This window comes from Apteryx rowi, unplaced genomic scaffold (genome assembly GCF_003343035.1).
Source record: "Apteryx rowi isolate R43461 unplaced genomic scaffold, aptRow1 scaffold_89, whole genome shotgun sequence".
Classification (NCBI taxonomy): domain Eukaryota; kingdom Metazoa; phylum Chordata; class Aves; order Apterygiformes; family Apterygidae; genus Apteryx; species Apteryx rowi.
The window spans coordinates 1,152,418-1,173,173 of NW_020451193.1; the positions used below are offsets into that span (position 1 = coordinate 1,152,418).

At 42.2% G+C, this 20,756-nt stretch overlaps 1 protein-coding gene across 2 annotated transcripts in view; it reads left to right on the forward strand.

Moving 5' to 3' along the window:
• Positions 1-39: 39 nt before the first annotated feature.
• ITPRID2 (ITPR interacting domain containing 2) overlaps positions 40-20,756 on the forward strand; it is a 41,976-nt gene continuing 21,259 nt past the window's right edge. For both annotated transcript variants that reach the window (XR_003257721.1, XM_026090993.1), the window contains exons 1-9: positions 40-289; positions 386-434; positions 5,608-5,657; positions 6,512-6,568; positions 9,373-9,409; positions 10,760-10,858; positions 11,374-11,582; positions 12,518-13,215; positions 16,823-16,895. Coding sequence is in view for 1 of the 2 variants with exons in the window: in XM_026090993.1 (XP_025946778.1) it covers positions 73-289; positions 386-434; positions 5,608-5,657; positions 6,512-6,568; positions 9,373-9,409; positions 10,760-10,858; positions 11,374-11,582; positions 12,518-13,215; positions 16,823-16,895 (1,489 nt within the window). In the remaining variant the exon portion in view is untranslated. The remainder of the gene's footprint in view (positions 290-385; positions 435-5,607; positions 5,658-6,511; positions 6,569-9,372; positions 9,410-10,759; positions 10,859-11,373; positions 11,583-12,517; positions 13,216-16,822; positions 16,896-20,756) is intronic.

Here is a 20,756-nt window from a genome sequence, read left to right on the forward strand (position 1 = left end):
CGTGCCGTGCCCACAGCCGTGCCCGGCCCGCAGGCTGGCTCCCCGCGGCGGGCGCCTGCCGGCGTGAAGCCCATGGAGGAGCCCGCGGCGGCGGAGGAGCAGCAGGGGGCGACGCAGAAGAGAAAGGCCTGGGCCAGGAGCCGCGACTCCTGGCAGGCGTCGGAGGCGGAGGAGCCCGCGGCGGAGCGGGCCCGCGGCGAGCAGGAGCGGGAGCAGCAGCAGCAGCAGCAGGAGGAGGAGGAGCGGGAGGATCTCGCCGGCGGGAAGCTGCCGCCGGCCGCCGCAGCAGGTCGGTGCGGGGCGCCGCGGGGCCGCGGCAGTAGGGCCGCCTCTGGCGGGCCGGCTGCTGATGGCGGCTGCCGGCGCCTCTCCCCTTCCCCCGCAGGGCACGGCGTCCCCGACGAGAAGATCGCGATATGGCTGAAGGACTGCAGGTGAGCGCCGCCGCCGCCCCGGGGGCGGAGGTGCCCCCCGGGGGGGCTGGGGGTGCCCTCCGGGGGGGGCGGAGGTACCTCCGGGGGGGGCTGGGGGTGCCCCCGGGGGGGCGGAGGTACCTCCGGGGGGGCTGGGGGTGCCGTGGGGACCGGCTTCCTTGGTTTGGGATGCGCGGTGTACGCTGCCTTCCCGTCGCCGTGACAAAATGCCCCGTCGGCGTTTGGAGCGGGCCGACGGCGACGCTGCTTCTTCGTCCCCGGTCGCGCAGAAGCCCAAGTGCTGCCCTTGCTCTCTCTCTGCCGCCTTGGGGTCCTGGCTGCCTGGGGGGAGGGAGCGAGCAATTAGCCTCCCAGCAGTTAACGATGGAATTTCGAGACCTCCCCTGCTTGGCGTTTCTGGCTTCCTTCTCCTTCCGAGAGCAGCTACTTTGAAATGAGAATTTACCTCCAAGATTAGCCGTGCCTTGGTGATCTTTTGATCCAGCAAGCGGCTGAGCTGGGCTTACTTCAGTGTCCGAAGCGTGTGGACTGCTTCGTACCCCCAGGCCCTTGCCGCAGGGCTTCCTTCAGAGGCCGTGACTTGGGGGGGGTTGGCAGCAAGAGGTTGAAATCCTGCTGAATCCCCCAAATATGGCACTGGCTGTTCTTCCAGAACGCCAAAATGGGTGAAGATTTTTTCCAAACTTACTCGAAGTCTGGTGTCCTGTTAGTCTAGCAAAGCACATCCTTAAATATAAGCGTTATTGATTTGGTGCTTTATTAGAAGCTTGTTTGTCTGAGTGGGGAGGGAAAAAACGGAGAAGGGGACGAGGCCCATGAGAGAGAGATTCTTCCTGATGCTGCTGTGTCGCTTTTCTGTGTCTGCAGCGTTTTTGTCTAGAAGGTTCCCCGGCCCTGTCATCCTTACCATTTTTGTACAGAGTTAAAGGAATAGCACACAACTACCAGTTGACAACATACATAGTTAATAAGTGATCACAAATCTTAAATAATAATCCAAAATCTTGCTGTTCTATTCGTGTACTTCAGTAGCTATCTGTTGTTAAATCTGGCACTGAATGCTTCTGTGGAATGTGTTTGCAATTGATTCACAAAGTAGGGAATAGAGTATAAAATAAGGTTCCCTTATTTTACACATAAGGAAATGAAACACAAACTACTGTTTTGCTAATAGGGAGATGCGGGCTTTATTAAAGGATGTAAAGCCCTTTGTGGCCCTTCCACAGAAGTCTTTTAAAGTATAGCTGTGTAGTATATCTTGTGTTCTCCTAAGAAGGATAAAATCTGCCTTTTTCTTTTTTTAAGATATCTTAAATTTTACTTTAAGGATATCATTTTAATTTTCATGCACCCAAGGAAAAAAAAATTAAATACAATGTAGTATTAAATGTTGTGGTGTTCTRCCCTGGGGCTGGCTGGCATCAATATGCAATTCAAGCTTGAGTTAGCTTCTGACTCCGTAACATACAGAGTACGTGCGTATACTGTTCATAACTGTGGGAGGTAAGATCTCAGCTGCTTGAAGTCCCTTGTGCTTTAAAATTGCAAAACAGTTGAATTTGTATGTGTTTATATAATATACATGTGAGCAGTAGCTAGTATATGAAATGAAATGATTATTCAGCTTGCACTGTTATAAAGTGGCTCTGTAAATCGGAACGAACACACTGAACTGATTGTTTCGTGCTAGCAATGTGTATAGGAAAAGAGGATGCTGCAAAAGCTGACAGAACAATCCCAAGGATGTTGTACTGCGTTGTTTAAAAGATAGCAGTTAAAAAGAACAGTCACTGTGAAAACTTATAGCTGTTGTCTTCCCTGAGAATTATTATTTCTTTAATAAAACTGTGCTTTTTGCCATGGAGTTCTGACTGCTGCAAACTATAGGCAACATATGCAGACTTGATCTTCTGTTTCTGGTCCATTGCACAACCAGATTCTTATGAGTTAGCTCTATTGCAGAATATAACTATTACTGCAAATGAGTGGTCAGTTACTAAAATGAAGCATTTTCTCTTTTAGAGATTTTCTAAAAAGTGATCATTCCCATTTTGTCCGATTTACATAAGCTTTTGTGAAATGTACACTGGAAGAAAATTTGCACCCTTTACATCTCATTTTCTGTTTTGAGTTGACAGTAGCACAAATAATTTAGTATTAACCCACTGCGTAATAGATCTGCTTGTAAGATTTATTTCTTTGTTTGTTTTCAAAAGCATCAGCAGTATTATAATTTGGAGGGAAAGAGAATTACTAGTTGTCCCCTGATGTTTACGTTAGCAGTTTGGGGCTGTAATTGCTTGGCATCTCTATTTCACATTTGCTTTGCAGGAGAGAGGGGGAGTTCCTAATACCCCATACTATTTAATTTGGCAGAGATGTATTTAAAAAAAAAAAAGGCAATGAAAAGCTAATATGCTGCACACTAACAATAAGAATTATAGACTAGGCTTAGGAAATGTCTGGTGTTGCCCAAAGTTTCTGCTTCTTTYGTCTTTCGGGAATCCCATCCTTTTGAGAAAGACATTCTTTTCTCTCTTCCCCAGTTATTTTGAAAAGCTGTTTGAAGTAATAAGAAAGTTTACAGAGGTTTTTAGTTTTAACTTTCGTAAGGCTAACGTAGGAAACAAAAGTGTGTGTATAATACGGACAGAGAAAGAAAGTTTTCTTGTTAGTTCTGGGGTGGCATGTATTATTTTAATTCGGTGTATTTGAACTCTCCCAGTGATACAGGGAGTGTTGGAGGGTTTTAGGAACTATCTCCTGTAGAATATGCAGGAAATGAGTTCTTGAAATACCTCAGAAAGAAGAGAGTGTTTTGGTTTTTTTTTTTTCTTCAAGTTTAAAATAAACACTTCTCCTGCCCAGTTCAGGCTTTAAAAGTTGAGGTTTAAACTGCTTTTACAGCACAGTGCAAAATCCTTATCCTGTTTCAGAAGACATCTTACCACAACTGATAGCCAAGCAAACAAACCTCTGGGATGAGAGGCATCCTTGAAGCTCACAGCGGGCCCTGCATGTAGTCCTGTTGCCTGGCCGGTAGCCAGGTCCCATGGTGATGTGGGCTGTGGGCAGAGAGGACTCTTTCTGTTCTTTCAAACACTGATATTGGACTAATTTTTACCATATATGTTAAAATACAATAATAAATAAATGAATTGCCTGTGTGAGAGAGTAAATGAAAAATTGTAGGATTCCTTGATCCAAGCGCAGGCCAACTTGCATTGCAGAGCTGGTCTCTGATTTCTGTGATGTTCCCAGGCATCCCTGCTCTGTTTTGCCCCAGCCGCTTCACGTGGGCTGTTGGACGTGCTGGAGAACCTGCTGTAGCTCAGCAGCAGTGTGCTTCCAGCAGCCCTGGCCATGTTCCTGGGCGTGATGCAGAACGGAAAGGTCTCCAAGCTGTGTGTGAGGGTGCTCTGAGATAAACCTGTGTAAGCTGGCTTGTGGACCTTGCCATTGAAAAATAGTCTTATACAGAAAGGTAGAACTGTTGCGTGCTGTTGTCCAAGAGGTTTTTTTGTGCAGATATTTCTCCCTTGTTTAAAGTCACGTGGTCTCTAGTTCTTAAATGCAGGTTTTTCAACAGAAAGGCATGTTAAGCAGTTGTGTATGGGTGCAGAAGCAGATGGATAGTTGACAGAGCTTCTTTTCTGGTAGCTGCTAACATGCTGTAGAGGTGACAGACTTTATTTCCGAGAGGAAATGCCAGCTTCAGTGCTTGCTTTTACCGTTCTTTGCCAGCCACTGCAGGAAGCACTGGACTTGGCTGTCAAAGTCACTGCCAGCAAGTTTCTGCATCAAAAAAGTAAGAGTGAAATAGCCACCAGGGAAGGGGGAAGAATAGGAATGTACCCGCCAAAGCCAGCGAGTAAACAGTAGGCATAGTTATTACCTCAGAACATAAGGCTTGTTGTAGCGTGAAGGGTTTAGACAATATACCCTAAGTTGTTTCAAACCCTGAAATGAAAGATGCACAGAAATCCGGGAGATCCAAGTCTCCTCAAAGCTTGTTCTGTCACCTGGAACCTATTTGAGTGCCTGGATGCTCTTGCTTTTTCAATTGTCATCTCACTATGGCATGTATTTTTTCTTTGCTTTTAACAGACCCCTTGTCAAAGTTCACCTGTTACGTATTAGTAGGCTCCCTGCGGTAACAGTGAACTATTTTCAGAAGAAAAAAAAAAATTGTAAAATATAAGGCCTGTTACAAAGCAGCAGATGCAAACTTCTGTTGCTTAATTTGGCCATGGCACCAAAACAAATATGTATCAGAGCACCATTTACTTTAACGAGTTCTTTGGGCAGGTTTATATGTTTGTCCAATTAAAACCCTAAATGAAACATACATAATATAGGCACATAAATCATCTGCTTTCCCCTTCTTTGAGTATTGTATTTCTGAATTTATTTTAGGCTTTGAGAATTATGCCACACTACTTAATGGTGACAGATCTTTGGTTAAACATGTCTCTGAGAGACAAGATTGAATTTGTTGACATTAACTGAGTATTTCTCTATGTGAACACCGAAAGGGATTGGGCCTGTCATTGGTGCAGTTTCTGCTGCTGATTTCAGGCACAATGAGATTCAACAATCCACTGCCTTTCAAAGAATAACACCGAGAGAAATCATCAAAATAAGAGCTCGAGTAAAGAATCTATAAAATACCAGAGCTGGCAAGTGATAGCTAACATAGCTGTAAGGATTTTTATCTTGTTTCTGATCAGCAAATACAGCTTTTGTCCCCTCTCTCCAAAGCCTGAAGTAACTTATTGCTAATAAGTTTTGAATTTGGAGAAAAATGGTGACAGCTTTTGGCATAAAATGAGTTTGAGTTAATCCATTCAAGCACCCATACTCATTTCTGTAGGTGGTTTGCGCAGAGCTCCATGATTTTCTTTGACAGAGGCCTGCTGACTCTGAAGCTTTGCCATCAGCTTGTGCCTCAGCATTCCAGTTATTAACCTGTTTTGTTGTTTTTTCCCTACAAAGTGTATTTGTTCAGAGGGCTGGGGATTGTTTAGGAAGTTATTGCCAGTCCTCATATGTTTGTGCTCTCTGGGGGCGGAGGGAGGGACAACTGCTGCTATCACAAGCCTGTTACACACTGTAAGGAAGGACATGAAGCAGCAAGTTTTTAAACTAGTATTAATCTCCTCTGTGGTTTCAGAACGCCTCTGGGAGCCTCCCTGGATGAGCAAAGCAATCCTCTGTTGAAGGGTAAGGAAAGGCTTTACCTGCTGAAAACTTTTTTTATTGAGAATTGTGCTTTCATATGCGTTCACCTGCAACTTCAGTCTTTATCAGTGGCACAGACGACAGCCTCGTCGGCACTGGTGAGTTATTCTCATGGCAAAGCGGTGGTGCCCAAGGAACTGGGGAAGAGTGAAAAGATCCCGATGAAGTCTTTCTGGAGAGTTTAGTAAGCCTTATAAAAACTCCCAAATGAGCAGAAAGGGGAGCTTGGTAATTTTCTTTCTGAGTTAGGTGAGCTAGGTAGTCTCTGTGTCTAATAACTCAGGTTGCCACACCTGGAAATTTTACTATCTGAGCAGGACTGAATACTAAAGTTCAAAGTACAGCGAGAGTTTGCAGGTAGTGACATGGCATAGAGAAATTACTTGCTGTGTCTGGAGTCTTTGCTTGAAGTCTTACCCTGATATCGGGGGAGAGAAGGGAATGCCTGATCTGAACTCATTTTTTAAACTCTGAAACTCCCTGGTAAGATGTCTGAAGTATAATGTAACAGCAGAAGGARGAGGTATTTTGGGTAGTACCTCCAGGTTTGCACTTATAGATAATTTGATCACAGTTTGACTTGGGGGTATTGCTGAGCAGGAAACTAAAGCAATGTAGTATTTGTTCTCTTACACATTAAATTTTCTGTGGTATCAAATGTAACTTTTCTTTTTTCAGTGCATTTTTAATGTATGAGTAATGCAGGATTTGTAAATATGGTCCAGCTATATCCTGTTGTAGGAACTGGAAGTGTCTTGTTAATATCTTTAGTTAAGCTGTTGGACAGAAAACACTGCAGTGTTATAGTTGTTGAACTGCTAACTGTACATTTGCAGGCATGCTGGTGAGAAATGGAGGAAGTTTTGAAGATGACTTATCCTTGGGAGCTGAAGGTGGGTGTGGCAGGATTATGACTCTTTTTCTAGCAAAAAAAAAAATATGTTCAGTCATCTGATTTTTATTTTGAAAGACAGTATTTTCCTTTTGGTCAAAGGTAGTTGGTAAAGCTGGCTAGAAAACCAGCTTGGAGCACATACAAAAAATGCGGCAAGATTTGCTTTTTGAGTTTATTGGCATATTGGTTTTGTTAAGTGCTCTGGTCTAACCTGAGGGTCAGAGTCAGCCCTGAGTTCTGTTCTGTCCTCTCATTTTAATATCCACAGCAACAATATAGCCCATAGCACTCACTGAAGCTGTGAGAAAGTGTTGTGGTTTTTTTTTTCTTCTTTTTTTTTTTCCTCTTACTACTTGTTCTTCTTGTCCATGGGTTACTCTTGGCAGTCGTACATGCCTCACTTCCACTGAAACCCTTGGGAGTGGCATGTGCGGGCTTTTGAAAGGAGGAATGGAAGGAGGAATGGAATTATATCAGCCAAGAGGCAAACCCATTAAGAACTAAGTGCTTTTAAAAATGAAAAATCCCAAAGCTGAGTAAGTATTTTTGGATCAGCCTTGATATGTGCTCTGCTGTCAGTAGCTGCCTTCCGTTTCTTCCTCTCCCTTTCTTTTTTTAAGGGAAAGGAGATATGGCTGTTCATGGACTTTCTTTTAGCCTCTTTTACTAACTTGCTCTTTTGATCATAGAGTAGAGATGTCCGTAAACAATAAAAAATGCACTGTAGATTCAGTTCTAACAGTAGCCCAGCATCCTGAAATAAGATGACATAAAATGGTCTCACAAACTGGGTCCTGGGAGTATCTGCAGGATATGGGGTATAAAGCTGTGTCTATTTTTATTTTTTATTTTTTAAAAGAGACAGTTCAAAAAAAAAAGAAAAAATTTTTTTTGAACTACAGCTTTTGAAAAGTGTCAGAACTTGTATACTAGAAAGTCCCTTTCTTCCTAGCAATCTTGCCAGTGTTGCCAAACTAGTGGCACAGGGCCTGGGGGAGGGAGACAACTTTAATTTTTAAAGACTCTAGACCTGTGAGGAAAGCAGTTGATCTGATAATGCCCTTGATCTGGTAATGATGGAGAAGCAGTAAATTAATCTCTTACTGCAGTAGAGTAAATAGGATTAAATTTTCCTTCTGATAGTCTTTTCCACTTGTTAGATTGCCTACAGTGTAAAGATTTCATAGTTCTTTGTTACAATAATCCAAGCTCTGAGCACATATCCAAGAATACAAGAGTGGGTACATCTTAAATAAATCATATCTCTTTTTTTCCTTCTCAATTTTTTGCACCACCCTCCCCCCATCATTATCAAGTATTTCTATTTTTGAGGTRGAAGATCATTTCCTCCTTTTTCAGATGACACAGGTCTTAATACTAGAATTGGGGGCTCATTTTCRTGTGTAAAGACGTGGATGCTTCTGCAGTGCTTTGCTTCCCGTTGGAGAGCAGCAGGCGACGACAGGGCTGTTCAGAGCTATGCTGCCTGCCCTACCATATCGGCCTCTTTTCGGCTTATACCAGTGCCCTGGCATTGTGCGTCTGTGGCTGCGTGAATCCAGTTACCAAGTCAGCACCCTGTGTGAGTTTTATGGGGAGTGCTGGACAAGTTACTGTAACACTGACACCCATACTGAGCTGCAGAGCAGTTTTAAAACTCATGGTTTAGCTGTTAAAACTAGCCACCAATAAGCCCATATAGCTGGACCTGGCTTCATATTACATGCAAGTTTAAAAAAAAAAAAATTGAGATATGGTTTCTGCACTGTGTATGCAGTTGAGTTTCTTAGTGATGTCTCTGAATGAAAAGAAACAAGGGCTGAGGTTTCAATGCTTTGCTCTCTGTTGCTCACTTCTCCTGTGGTGCAGCTAGTTTAGGTGCAGGGTTTTCCTGGCAGGACGTTTGACATAGCAACCCTCTGAACCAGCTATGAGAAGAGTCAAGTTGTAACATATACAGTCCTTGCCTGTCTCCTGTGGCCGGTTTGTTAATGTTGAGTTGCTGCTTCAGGGAACCAGTAATTAAAGGCAGGGGCTCAACTCTCTGGTTTGAGAGGATGTTGATTTTTCTAAGAGAATAATGCTGCCTGGCATGCTCACATGTGGAGCTGAAGTGTTTCAGCTTCAGGGAAATACTGTATTCCATACACAAAACTGGTGACCAGATGCTTGGTATCTGAAGACTGGCCTCCATGGGAAGCCCTTCTCATGAGTCCAAGTGCAGTGACTGGTCTCATCAGCACTGCAGCCTGCATGCAACTTTTGTTTAGAAATTGCACAGCTGAAAGATCCTGGGCCTGCCCCCAAGGTGAGAATTAGCTGTCATGATTTAAAGATTGAAGAATATAGTCTCAGTGTCTGGCCATGGGAGCCAGATTCATTTCTTAGGTTCTTTTCTTCTCCTAGCTGAGCAGTCTTCATGTGTTCTCTTCTTCTCCCCCTTCATGTCTGTGGAAAAATCCTTCAGCTGGTAATTATGTTTTAAATTGCAAAAAATAGATTGTCTCTCTACATAACAATTACTAACTTACAGCATGTAAAATTTCAAGTTAATATGATTGATTGTAGTATGTAGACTTGTGTCCATGTGAGATTTTATTTTGGATAAAGCCTGAGTAAACCAGATCATCTTTACATCAGCAATATACTAGAAACACTTGACAATCTTATTATATGGAAAGAGAAAAATCTGGTTTATGTGGTAGTATTCAGGAAAGTGCTCATTGGCTACTTTTTCATATCAGTTATGAGTAGTGTAATATTGAGGAGGTCTGTGTGTAACTTATTGTTGTTTCTGTACAGCTAATCATCTACGGAGTGACACCCAGATGGAAACATGGTAAGCATCTTTTTTGTTTACTTCAGAGAAATATTTATATTGGAATGACTGAGGCAAAGGGTGCAGTGGAAGTAGTGTAGGCTGCCTCAGGACTAAAGCTGTTCTGTTCAGGTGAGTTTTCATGAGGAAAAGAGAAGTTACAGGTAGTAAAAAACAGTCACTATGAAATGCAGAAAAAATGCAGATTTTTACTCTTCTGGCAGACCTGATGTGGCTTCTGGACGGAGGGAAAACGGGGGAAAACCAACCAATTTTCTAAGTAATTTAGTATGATTTTCCTTCTTTCTTTGGCTCACTGATCCCTGGCCATTTCAGGAATTTCAAGGGAAAGCTTGTTTTACCTTTCAGAGCAGATGCTCTTTCAGAGTGGGGAGGAAGGACTTTGAGAGGGAGGGAGAGAAAGAGAGATTCCTGCTTTACGAGAGAGCTTCTAGGATGTACTGTGACTAAAACCCTTGGAGAGACTTTAGAAAATACGGGCACAGCCTCCATGGGCAACTCCCTTGCTGTTCCTCCTGAGATGGGCTCCATAAACCAGGCTTTTGGGTGAATCTGCTGTATTTCTTAGTGGCTGTTCTGCTCTTTTGTGTCAGGATTTATACAGTAAAATTCCCCCRTGGAAGGTTTGTCCCAAGAGGAGGTTGGTGTTAATGGTAGGTTTGAGCAAGGGGGTGCCAGCTGGTGGGGAGGCAGCTTCTAGAGATTCAGGGAGGAAATAGTTTGGGATTGGGAAAGAAACTGGCTGGGAGTCCTGGTTGGAGGCAGTCTTGCTCCATTTCCTTCAGCCTGGGCTCCCTTCAGCTTCCCCGCCGCCTGRCTGGGCGGCTCGCGAGCATTGCGCTGCTGACGGGTCGCAGCCTCCGTCCTGCCGYGGGGAGCGGTGGGGGTCAGGCAGCTGGAAGCCGCCTCGCAGCCGGAGGCGAGGTGGGACGAGGGGACGAGGCGCTGAGCCGCGAGCGGCTGCGGTGTGAAGAGGTGGTCCGTCAGAGGCGGTGTTGGCGCGGGGAAGGGCAGGGCAGGGAAGGGCGCCGTACCCGAGGTTGGGCTTCCTCGCTGGAGGCGGGTGGCAGCGGGCAGGGGGGCAGCCCTGGGAAGATGAGGGGCTTGTGTTCTCGGTTTGCATTTGCCTTCAGTTTCTTAAGAGCATGCATACGTTTTTACTGAGGCATCTCAGGGTTCGCTTTTGTTACTCCGTTTCAGTAAATGACATGGCTAATACAAACCAGATAGCATTGAACGGGAAAAGAGAAATTCAGCAGGATTGGAGACTTTGTTCTCCTTAGAGACTGAGAGTTGAATTGCTGAAAGAAACCAGTTTATCACAGTGGTTGTCTCCATTTGTCTTGACAGCAATGGTATGTTGGCGAAGGAGAGGAGACTTCAGTTTCACCAGAAGGGGAGAAGTATGAACTCCACAGGGTCTGGAAAAAGCAGTGCAACTGTTTCAAGGTAAAAGAGTACTATGCTTTGAAGGTCATGGCACAGTTCAGTGGAATTTGGCACTGTTCTGCTGGCAAAACTTCTTCTGTTCCTAAGTTAAATAGACTTGGCTTGATTTATATGCATTGTTGTATTTAGTAGCTGAGAAGGGAATTTTCATTTGGTTGCTTGAAAAACTGCTATTTGTTTTCAGTTGTGGTTTGCAGTAAATACTTACAAATGGGCCTAAACCTTAGAAATGTCTGAAATTTTAATGCCATTTTAAAATCGGTGATCTGCAGAATAAGGGCTGCCTTTAATAAATAACGGGATCGGACTGGAAATGCAGCCGTGCTGATGTCTCTGGTGGCGTGAACTAACATTTCAGATGCAGATATCTCCAAAATTATTTCCTAAAATCAGCAGAGTTGTAGGAGTCAAAAGTTCAATAGGCAAAGCTGGATAGTGCGCTGAATTAGCAATTGGACAGAAGGGACTGTGTCCTAAAAGGAGACACGTGGATAGTAAACATCTTTTCATTTTAGTGTTTCTGAATTACTGGAGCTTTATGAGGAAGACCCAGAAGAAGTGCTCTATAACCTTGGGTTTGGAAGAGATGAACCAGATATTGCTTCAAAAATTCCAGCAAGATTTTTTAATTCATCATCATTTGCCAGAGGGATAGATATCAAAGTGTTTTTGAATGCCCAAATGCAGCGCATGGAAGTGGAAAATCCAAATTTTGCTTTAACGAGTAAGTATGTTTTTGAAGTGAAGTTTATTTTTAATTTTTTTAAAAAGTATGTAAACAACCTCAAAAGGAGGTCTGTATCTAGTGTCCTGGCAAAAAAACCTTTACAGTCTAAAGGCGAAATTCCATTCAGAATCCGTAATAAAAATCTTGCTTGGTTTTAATTACGGCAAGAAGTGACCATTAGTGTTGTACAGCTGGGGATGAAGGAAAGGGATTTATAGTGGGGAGGGAAATGAAAGGCATCCTGGAAGACCTATTGGCTTCTCTTTTGTGTATCATTCCTGTCTCTTGCTTCTAAACTTGTCTGCTGTTGTAGCTTTAGAGCGCTGAAACAAATAGCAATACCTATCTTTTCATGTGTTCTTCACTATCGGGTGGGATTTTTGAAAGCGCTGAGCACTGACCTACTTCTGTAGTTGTTAAAATCCGTGCCAGTATCTCCGTTGAATTTGCTGGGAGCTTTGTTCGGTCAGTAATGAATGTTTCTGAAATGCAGGCATAGCTGAAATGTCCTGTTGTAGCTGTAGATGGATAGGGCAATGAATCTAAGTAATCTCCTTTTCTTGTTCTTGCTAGCACTTTGTAAATTAACTTGAAATTGCATACCTGTGTCCCTTTGTTATTTTGTGAAAGCTTCCCATGCTGTTCTCTTTGTGTGTTTATCAAGTGCTCTTGCAGAGGTTTTTCTGTTCCTGAACACACTATGGTGTCTCTTTCAGGTTACAGGACTAGACAGTGTTCAGTCAATCTCAGGGACCCTTCATATAAGAAGGAGATTTGGGGTGGGATGAGGGACAAGTTATGATGAAAATTCTGTCCTCAGATGTGAAAACAGGAGCTGTCTGAGCAGTCACGTAGATCTGGGTCAACTATTCTGAGATGTGGTGACACCAGATGTTCTCGTAAGCTCTGCCTTATGCTTTGTTCCTGTGCAGGTCGTTTTCGTCAGATTGAAGTGCTTACTACTGTGGCCAATGCCTTTTCTTCTTTATATTCTCAAGTCTCTGGGACTCCGTTACAGAAAATTGGCAGTATGAATTCAGTGTCTTCCAGCAAAGAGGCATCTAGCCCTCCCCCTTTAAATCGAAGCAATACAGCCAGTCGGTTAATGAAGACCTTGTCAAAGCTCAATCTGTGTGGTGCACAGCAGGCAGATAGTGGCGGCTGCTCAACTCCATCACCTGTTGACAAAGGGAAAAGTCCAGCGGAACTAGGGAGTGAGGAAAATGATGTTAAAAATGAATCTAAATTACCAAAACACTCTAAAAAGAAAGACTCCCCCTCTTTGTTGGCTACTGTAAAGGAGGAGATGGCTGCTTATCAGACAAATACTACAGACATACACAAACCTGCAGATCTTCCTGCTGGAACTAATGATATGCAGGAGAGCACTGTGCCCTCAGCAGATGTGCCAAATAGCAAGTTGGCAAGTCCCTGGCATAGTGAAGAATTTCATCTTTTGGACTCTCCCAACCTTAGCAGTGATTCTAATACATCTAGCGAGTCTGAAAGTAGCACGCAGATGCAAAGGCCTCCTACGTCATCGCCAGGTAAAGAACCCTGTGCTCGCATAGCAAATCCATCCGTAATGAACCTAATGCTGCCGCAGAAGGACTCCTTTGAGATGGAAGAGGTAGGTGGAAATAAATGGCTTCGTTTTTGCATACAGTTTACATAACTTGATGGTTGCCAGCAGAGGAATGTTCCCTCCAATGTATTTGATGTTGTTTTCTCCAGGAATACTTCAAATTCTCTGAATGACAGGAAAATTGTCGCTTTCTCTTGGCAGGCTACTCTAATCGATCTTCCTATGGAAATAACTTTCTTTTGTTGTTCCTGATAATCTGCATGAATCTTCTCATGCTTTTTTTGATTGAGTTAAGGTGATTACAGTCACTGACAGAATTTAGTATGAACTTCTCCATTCCTAAACAATCTTTTCCTTTGAAAAGTAGATGTATGTTGGACTGTATATATGTAAAAGACTTTTCTTTTAAATTTTTACTTTGTTTAAATTGCTGACTGTAAGTCTTAATGTACTTTTAGGCAACAATAAATAAAGTTTGTCAGTTGCTCCTGGTTAAGGATAAATTTGTGGATGGAACAAGAGCCTTTTGCATCAAAGGGCAAAGGGCTATCATGTAGGGTAGGGTTCTCATCTCAGGTAGGTTTGGTTTTGATAACAATCTACTGTATGTTGCCTTGTTTATTCTCTAGAAATTAGTGTGCTAGAAGTTACTGTTTGACTTGCCTTTTGCAGTGGCTTGGTCACAAATTCTGTTAGCCGCTTGTTACTATCTTCATAAATGCATTTATCCATTTTTTTCATTGATAATTGTCCCAAAGGGATTTTAATTCCCAGGTTCCTGTAAGCAGTTTGTTTATTAGGCTAGTAAATGTGCAGCCTACGAATTCAAGAATGCAGTTTTCTGCATAGGCTCACACTTTCAATCACAAGMTCTGTCTTAAGTCAGCAGATGTTTTTGTGGACGCGTTTCTAAGTGGCTGTTGTTGCAAAAGTTAACTGCTGAATTGTTATCTTTGTGAAATAGTTATGTAAAATGAAGGATTGCGATCTCATTGTTGAAATGGTGAAGAAAATAGGTGAATAGAAAACTTCCAAAGTCTTACAGCAAGTGGCAAAGGCTATCTTCAATTTGTGATGATTTAGCAGGTACTGTGTGTAGGGTAGTACTGGCATTGCAGGTTTTTGCGGCCCTTCTAGATCAACTAAAGTTGTTGCTGAAGGCACTCGTTAAGTAGAAAGAAGTAGTCCAGCCTCTTGTAATTCCTGCCATTGGTCTGTGCCTGTGTCATCGCCGACCCGTTGTGTGGCCATCTACTGAACCAGAACAAGGAGCGGATCCAGCTGAGAGGGGGAAAAGGAAACCCAGCGTGTTCTGATTTCTTTATTTTTCCTGGCGTAATTTTCAGCTGGATTATTTCCTTGATCCAGTTTGTTGTGTAGCTACACAGATGTTTGTGTTGGCACAAAGGGAGGGGTCTGGGTGGTGATGCGTTTTGCTACGTTCCTGATAGTTAGGCTGGTTTCACACATCCCAGGTGAGAAATGCATTTCCTGGGTTTTTGGCACTCTTGGACAAAGTGAAACAAACAAAAAGCAACTTCCCTGGAATTTTCTTTCTGAGTAAGTTGGACTCTAAAGGGTTATGAAATGAAGAGGACTTAACTAAATTCTGTACAAGCCAAATGCAATGCATTTGCGAAGTTTTGGTTGACATACTTTGCAATGGTGCCAGTGCATAAACACAGCTGTTTTGGCAAGCTGACATATGATGTGGGATGGAGTTGTGGTGAATTTTTGTTTACGCAATATAACATATACATATCAACTGCCTGCAGATTCCTGGGAGGGAGGAATTCAGTTTTGGTGAAGAGACTTTAGAACAATACCTGGCAGCTTGATGTTTTGTTTTTCCCCCTCCCCGTGTGTCTCTAAACGGGGTATAAAGAACAATAAACTGTGTTAGAAACAGTGACAATAGTTCCTCCCACCGTGCGCCCGGCTTGGTTTGGAGTGCGTTTGTGCACGTAAGAAAGGACCGATAGCGAGGAAGCTCCTTCCCCGCTTGCAGTGCCTCGGCGGCTTGGGCGCTGCTAGGAAGCGTGCTGCGGTGAAGATAGCTCGCGCGGGCGTGAGTCAGGGCAGGATTTCCCCCAGCACCCTCTCCCGGGTGAGCCAGTCAGAACCGCTAAGGCCGTTCACATCCGTGTTGGCTAAAGAGACAGGGAAGGAGAAGGGGCGACTGCTGGGAGCTGGTGCAGCCGCGTTGCCGACATAACCGGGGTGCTGCATCCTGGCCAAGGACAGCGGGTGGAAGGTATTTCGATGAGAGGGGGCTGGGTGGTCCGGAGGCTGCAAATTGAGCCATTGGAAACTGTGAGGTTTAGGAGAATCAAGATAGATTTCCTGGAAGGCCAGTCCGGTCAAGGAGCCTGTAAGATTACTTGTTATTGCTACTGCTCTTTAAAAAAAGGGTGGTTTTCATAAACCTAATTGGTGAGCTTCTTCTATGTTCCCCTGCATTTTCACAAAATAATTATTTGCCCTTTTGGTACAGCCTTCATCTTCTACAGGAATAGGAGCCTCTCGATTTATTAGGCGAGAGTAATTCTCTTCATTTACTAATGGTGAAACATTCAGGCCAAGTACTTCTCGAATTGCTTACATTTGAGAGGATGCACCCTTGTGGATGCTATACAGATGGTTTGGACTTCAAAGCATTAGTACCCTGATTTGGGGTTTTTAAGTTTGTCACAAATGGAGGTGAAATTGTCACTGCTTAAATTGCTTCTATTGCTTAATTTTGAAATTAGGCAGGCAGCCTGTTAGAGGGAAGGGTGGGAGGGTGGTTTTTTTTTTTTTTTTTTAAGACTTGCATGTGAACCATTAGGTTTTTTTGTAGTGCCCAAAAGAGAAAATGTATTCTAGCTTTCAAACTAAACAAAGGCCTTCCTGTTCAGATTTCAAGCTTATTCTTTGCATTGTTCTGAGAACTGCTTTCTTAATAAGACTTTGTTTCACAAAATGATTAAGTAACAGGATTAATTTTCCATATATTGTAGTTTTAAGTTTTTTTTTTTTTTTTTATGGTTCTGAATGCATTATCTGCCTTTTTTGTGCTGGAAAATACACAAGGTGTTTCCACAAGTAATAATGTAGTGAAGTCTGGAGTAGGTTCTGGCAGGATCTCAGTTGTTCTGGAGGATTGGTGGCTCACAGGCCTTGGAGAAATACCTGGTAGGGCAGCAGATGACACTTCTCATGTGCTGATCTCTTTATATACTTTTCTAAATGTATTTTGCTTGTTCTTTGTATTCAGATAAGGGGCCAAGAATGCCAAATGGAAAAGGCAGTACTAGAGTAAAGATGTTTAAAGGTGTTTTCATGCTATTATTTCAGCCTTTTGCCAAAGCGGAACTGAGAATTCTCAGGATTGTCATAGGTCTTTTTGCATAATGAATGTGATCGGAGGGGAACTCTACTCGTGTGTGTGTGAGAGGTGTGTACTATTCTAAGAACCGCTGTTGTCTTACAGGGGCATTACTGAATAGCTGAAGCAATATCGTTTGGTTGGTGGACATACCATTTGCTGTGTCTTCCATTTTAGGCCGTTGGATTTTAAAAAGCTTGTACAGTATATACAGTTTAGGCATTCGGAAGCACGGGAATGTGTTCCAGTTGGTCTCACAAAATATTTGTGTTTTYTTTTCTATAGATCCAGAGTACAGAGGGAGATCTACCGCATGTTCCAACTTCTCACCAGCTGGTAGTGGTCAAATCAAGGAAAGGTAAGTAGACTTATGTTCCTAGGAGACAGCAATCTGCTGAGTGTCCTTCCGTTTCTGAAATGCCAATTCAGATATTTAAAACCTCCAAAGTTTCTTTTCTCCTTAGAAGAAAAAAAAAGTCTGTTTCCTTTTCAATTACATTTAAAATTGTAGAACATTGTTGCAAAGTGGCACCCAAATTACAGGCAAGAAGACAGCCCTTTAACCTCAATGACTGTTTTGACTTTTGTACCGTTGATGATAGCTCAGAGAAACTGAAATGTTAATTCAGGTTGTATGGGATTTTTTTCCCTAGTAGATCCTGTAATTTAAGATAGTAATTTAAACTAAAATTATGTTGTTTTAAACCTAAATTGTATGATACATTCAGCTGTCTCCTATATGCTACTGCTCCATGTGCGTGCTAGCTGCACAAAGGACCAGTGTCTCTGCACCCACGTGGAAATCGTAGTCCTTCAAATGGCAAACTCTGTGCAGTTGCTTTTGCAGCCCATTTAGTTTGTGCTTTCATCTCAAACTGTTATTTATATTCTATGGCTTGGGAGAGGGCAAGGCTGATGTTTAAATTCATTTTGTGATAAGTTACTGCTTTTTATCCTATGTTGGCAAGTGAAGTCTGTTCTTCAGCTGCTGCGTGTGTGATTAAAGAAGAACTAGAGCTTATTGTATTTAGTGAGACACTTAGCTTTGATGCAATTTCTATGTGGATAGCCAGTCATGTTTCACCAAGAATGCAAAAGAGAAAGGGAAGGCTGTTTTAAGTAATAACTGAAGAGATAATTTATTTGTTGTTTCATAAATGAATTGACAGTCTTGTGAACTCTCAGCTGAATTGCATTAATATGATTGAGAATGCTCTGGACTAAGCTCTGAAGGCTAATGACCGATTATTAGGGATGGCTTGTTTTACAGATTCAGCAGTATTTTGTAGCACACAGAGTTGTGCTTGCTGGTCTTCCTCTGTTTTGAATATAGGTCAGAAGGAGGGCCTGCTAGAAACTGCATCTCTAACTGTTCCCAGCATTTCCCGCTTGGTTGTTTTTTAAAGTTTATGATTACATGCTTTCAAGCAATAGCCTGCTCTAGGTTAAAGCCCTTGGGCAATAGGTTAGTGCAGGTAATATGTCAGAGATGCGCTCTTTACAGGTTGGGTTTCTTGTTTGCCAGGCCTCAGTAGTTATAGAAAGAGCTTTTCAGATAAAGAAAACTTAAGGAATTAGGAGTTGCGGTGAAGGAGGAGAAAAGTACTTTTTTTTTTTTTTTTTTTTATCAAGTACTTTTCAGATATTTGTATAGGATATAATGTGAAGTTATGCAAAAAGAAAGTGAGAAAATGGGTATAGCAGGAAATCTCCTAAAATTTTAATTTTGTGCTTTGTATTCCTGGTGCTGTCTTACCTCCTCCTTACTCCATGCAAGGAAAAATAATTAGATGGTCCCATGTTTACCTGTCGAAAGGCACCAGGCAGTTCTAGCAACAGGCTTTCGGTACAGCAGGAGCAGAGTATGCTGTCTCACATATCCCACCTAGTGTATCCCACCCGTTTCTGAACCCATTTCACATGATTTAGTTTGTTTTCATTCCAGTATAGCCTGGAGTTCTCAGCTGACTTATCTAATAAGGTTGTCAGTGCTGATAGTAGAGCTACACGTTCACCAAAATTTAATCCGGGACCAACATTTTATTTAACCAGGAAGATGTGGAAATCTTATGATGTTGTTCTACATGAGTTTCTGTGAAATTGCCAAAAAGGAAAGCATTTGGTGGGAAACTTACCCAAAACTTTAAAAACCACTAGTCAGTTTTTTTGCAGGATCTCTGACATGAGACAGTGTAGAGGCCTGTTTTCTTGGAGAGTAAGTGCTCACCAAATGGAAGGTATCCAAAATTAATGCACGCTTTGAAAATGCTGGCCACTGGATCTGAATGTGAAATTCCGGTTTCGCTAGCAGATGGGTTGAGATGGGTTCAGTGTGAAATTGAAGTGCTGGTCTTCTGTTACAGTGTGATTTCAGGTGACGACTGTCATACAGGCTCACCTCTTCTGGTGACTTTGGCTCTACCCTACATGAGTATGGTGCCCACAAACAAAAAGTTGTTTCACATGAATGCTTCCCCTGTAGCTACAAATTTGTCCTTTTTTCATGTAAGGGTATTTCTGTGTCTGTTAGCAGGGTTAGTGCTGTTCAGTACAGAATGTTATAAACATTGGAATGTCTTTTTATTTCTACAAAGAGGGCTGTGGATGCTTGCTTTGACATTTACAACAGTTTGTAAGGCATTTTTAAGAGGGTTTGTAATAAGATGTGAGGTATTTGAATAAAAAAAAATTTTCTTCGCCACTGAAATAGTCTGGAGACTATTAAGACATGCCTGAAGAAGTCTTTCAAGCAAAAGATGCTTGAAAATGGCTTGCAAATTATTGTTTTGCTATAGTAATGTCTCTGTTTGTTGAACACTTCACAGGAGATCCAAAGAATTCCATATCGTATTGACTGGCTCGATGTATTTTTTAGGACTTTTTTGTCTTACAAATAGTACTGAACTAGTTTATCCATTATGCCCCAAACTGGAATTCTGGTCTTTGTTATTACAAACATCAAATGTAGATGTGCTTTTGCATGTGTGTGGGGTTTCTTTTTGTTTATTTTGTGTTTGTTTTTTTTGAGGGACACAGTAGAGAAGAATGAAAAGCTTCACTTGCTTTGCACTGTAAATATACAGTGCTGCTAAATGTCCACCATAAAAACAAAAAACAAAAAAAACACTATTCCAAAGTTATCTAGAAGGAAGCTTTGTTAGTTAGAAAACAAAATTCTTCATGATGTATTTATACAGCAGCGCCTTCCATTCCAAAAATGCCCAACAAACAAGACAAATATAGGTACAACACAGAGAACAAAGTGTTTTCCAAGCGTTATGATTTGTGTCTGGTTGCTGACATCAATGGCTTTGTGAAATTTTGAATAGCCACAAAACTGTTTCTCCTAAGGTGTCTCGCGTTGATAGGCAAAAGTAGTAATTAATTTTGAAAATTCAGTCCTTAAAAGTGAAGAACGCATATCAGCACTTTGTCCTTTACTATATTATCATATTTATAGCTCTTTATAGGTGCAGCTCCATAGTAGATTGGAGATGTGGGAGTGAGAGAGAATACACTTAGAACAGAGTTTATATTTGGAGGAGTCTGTGCTTAGCTGACCAGAAGCTAAGAAATCCTCCGGCACTTTGAAAAGTTTTTGTAGCAGTGCTCCCTACTGGGCTGGTTTTGGTAGTCCTGTGGTGCAGTGTGTGACAAATATGGGAAAAAGGGGCAGCAGTACCTTTAATCTCGTAATGGGATACTTTGCAGCCAAGTTGGAAATGTCAGTTTATTAATAATCTCGTAAAATACAAAGTGCATTAGAGCTTTGCCAGTACTGCAGATGCAAGAGACATAAATGTTACTAAAGCTTCACAAGCAGCTTCCGTATATTTCTCCTCCTTTTCTATGTCAGAAGTAGTGATGCAGAACATTTAAGATGAGTATTTGATAGGACTGTTTTGGAATGGTGAGAATCACAGTCCACTGGTAGCTGAATATTACTGTGCAATAGATAACACTGAATTATTCTGTTATTTGATAATGATTAATCTGTGCTTGTGTTTCGTAAACCATAGACTTGTTTCTTCATCATCCATTTTTGTTTAGAACTTTACCAGCTTATTTGATATATTTCTGAGTACCCACATTTCTCTGGCATGTATTCAGCACCTAAAAATATTTTCTTGTTTTATAGAGCTTAAAACAATCATCCAAAGGGCATTTTCGTTTTGTGCTCAGTTCAACTGGGACGTGCATTTGATTGTTCTTTTTTGTT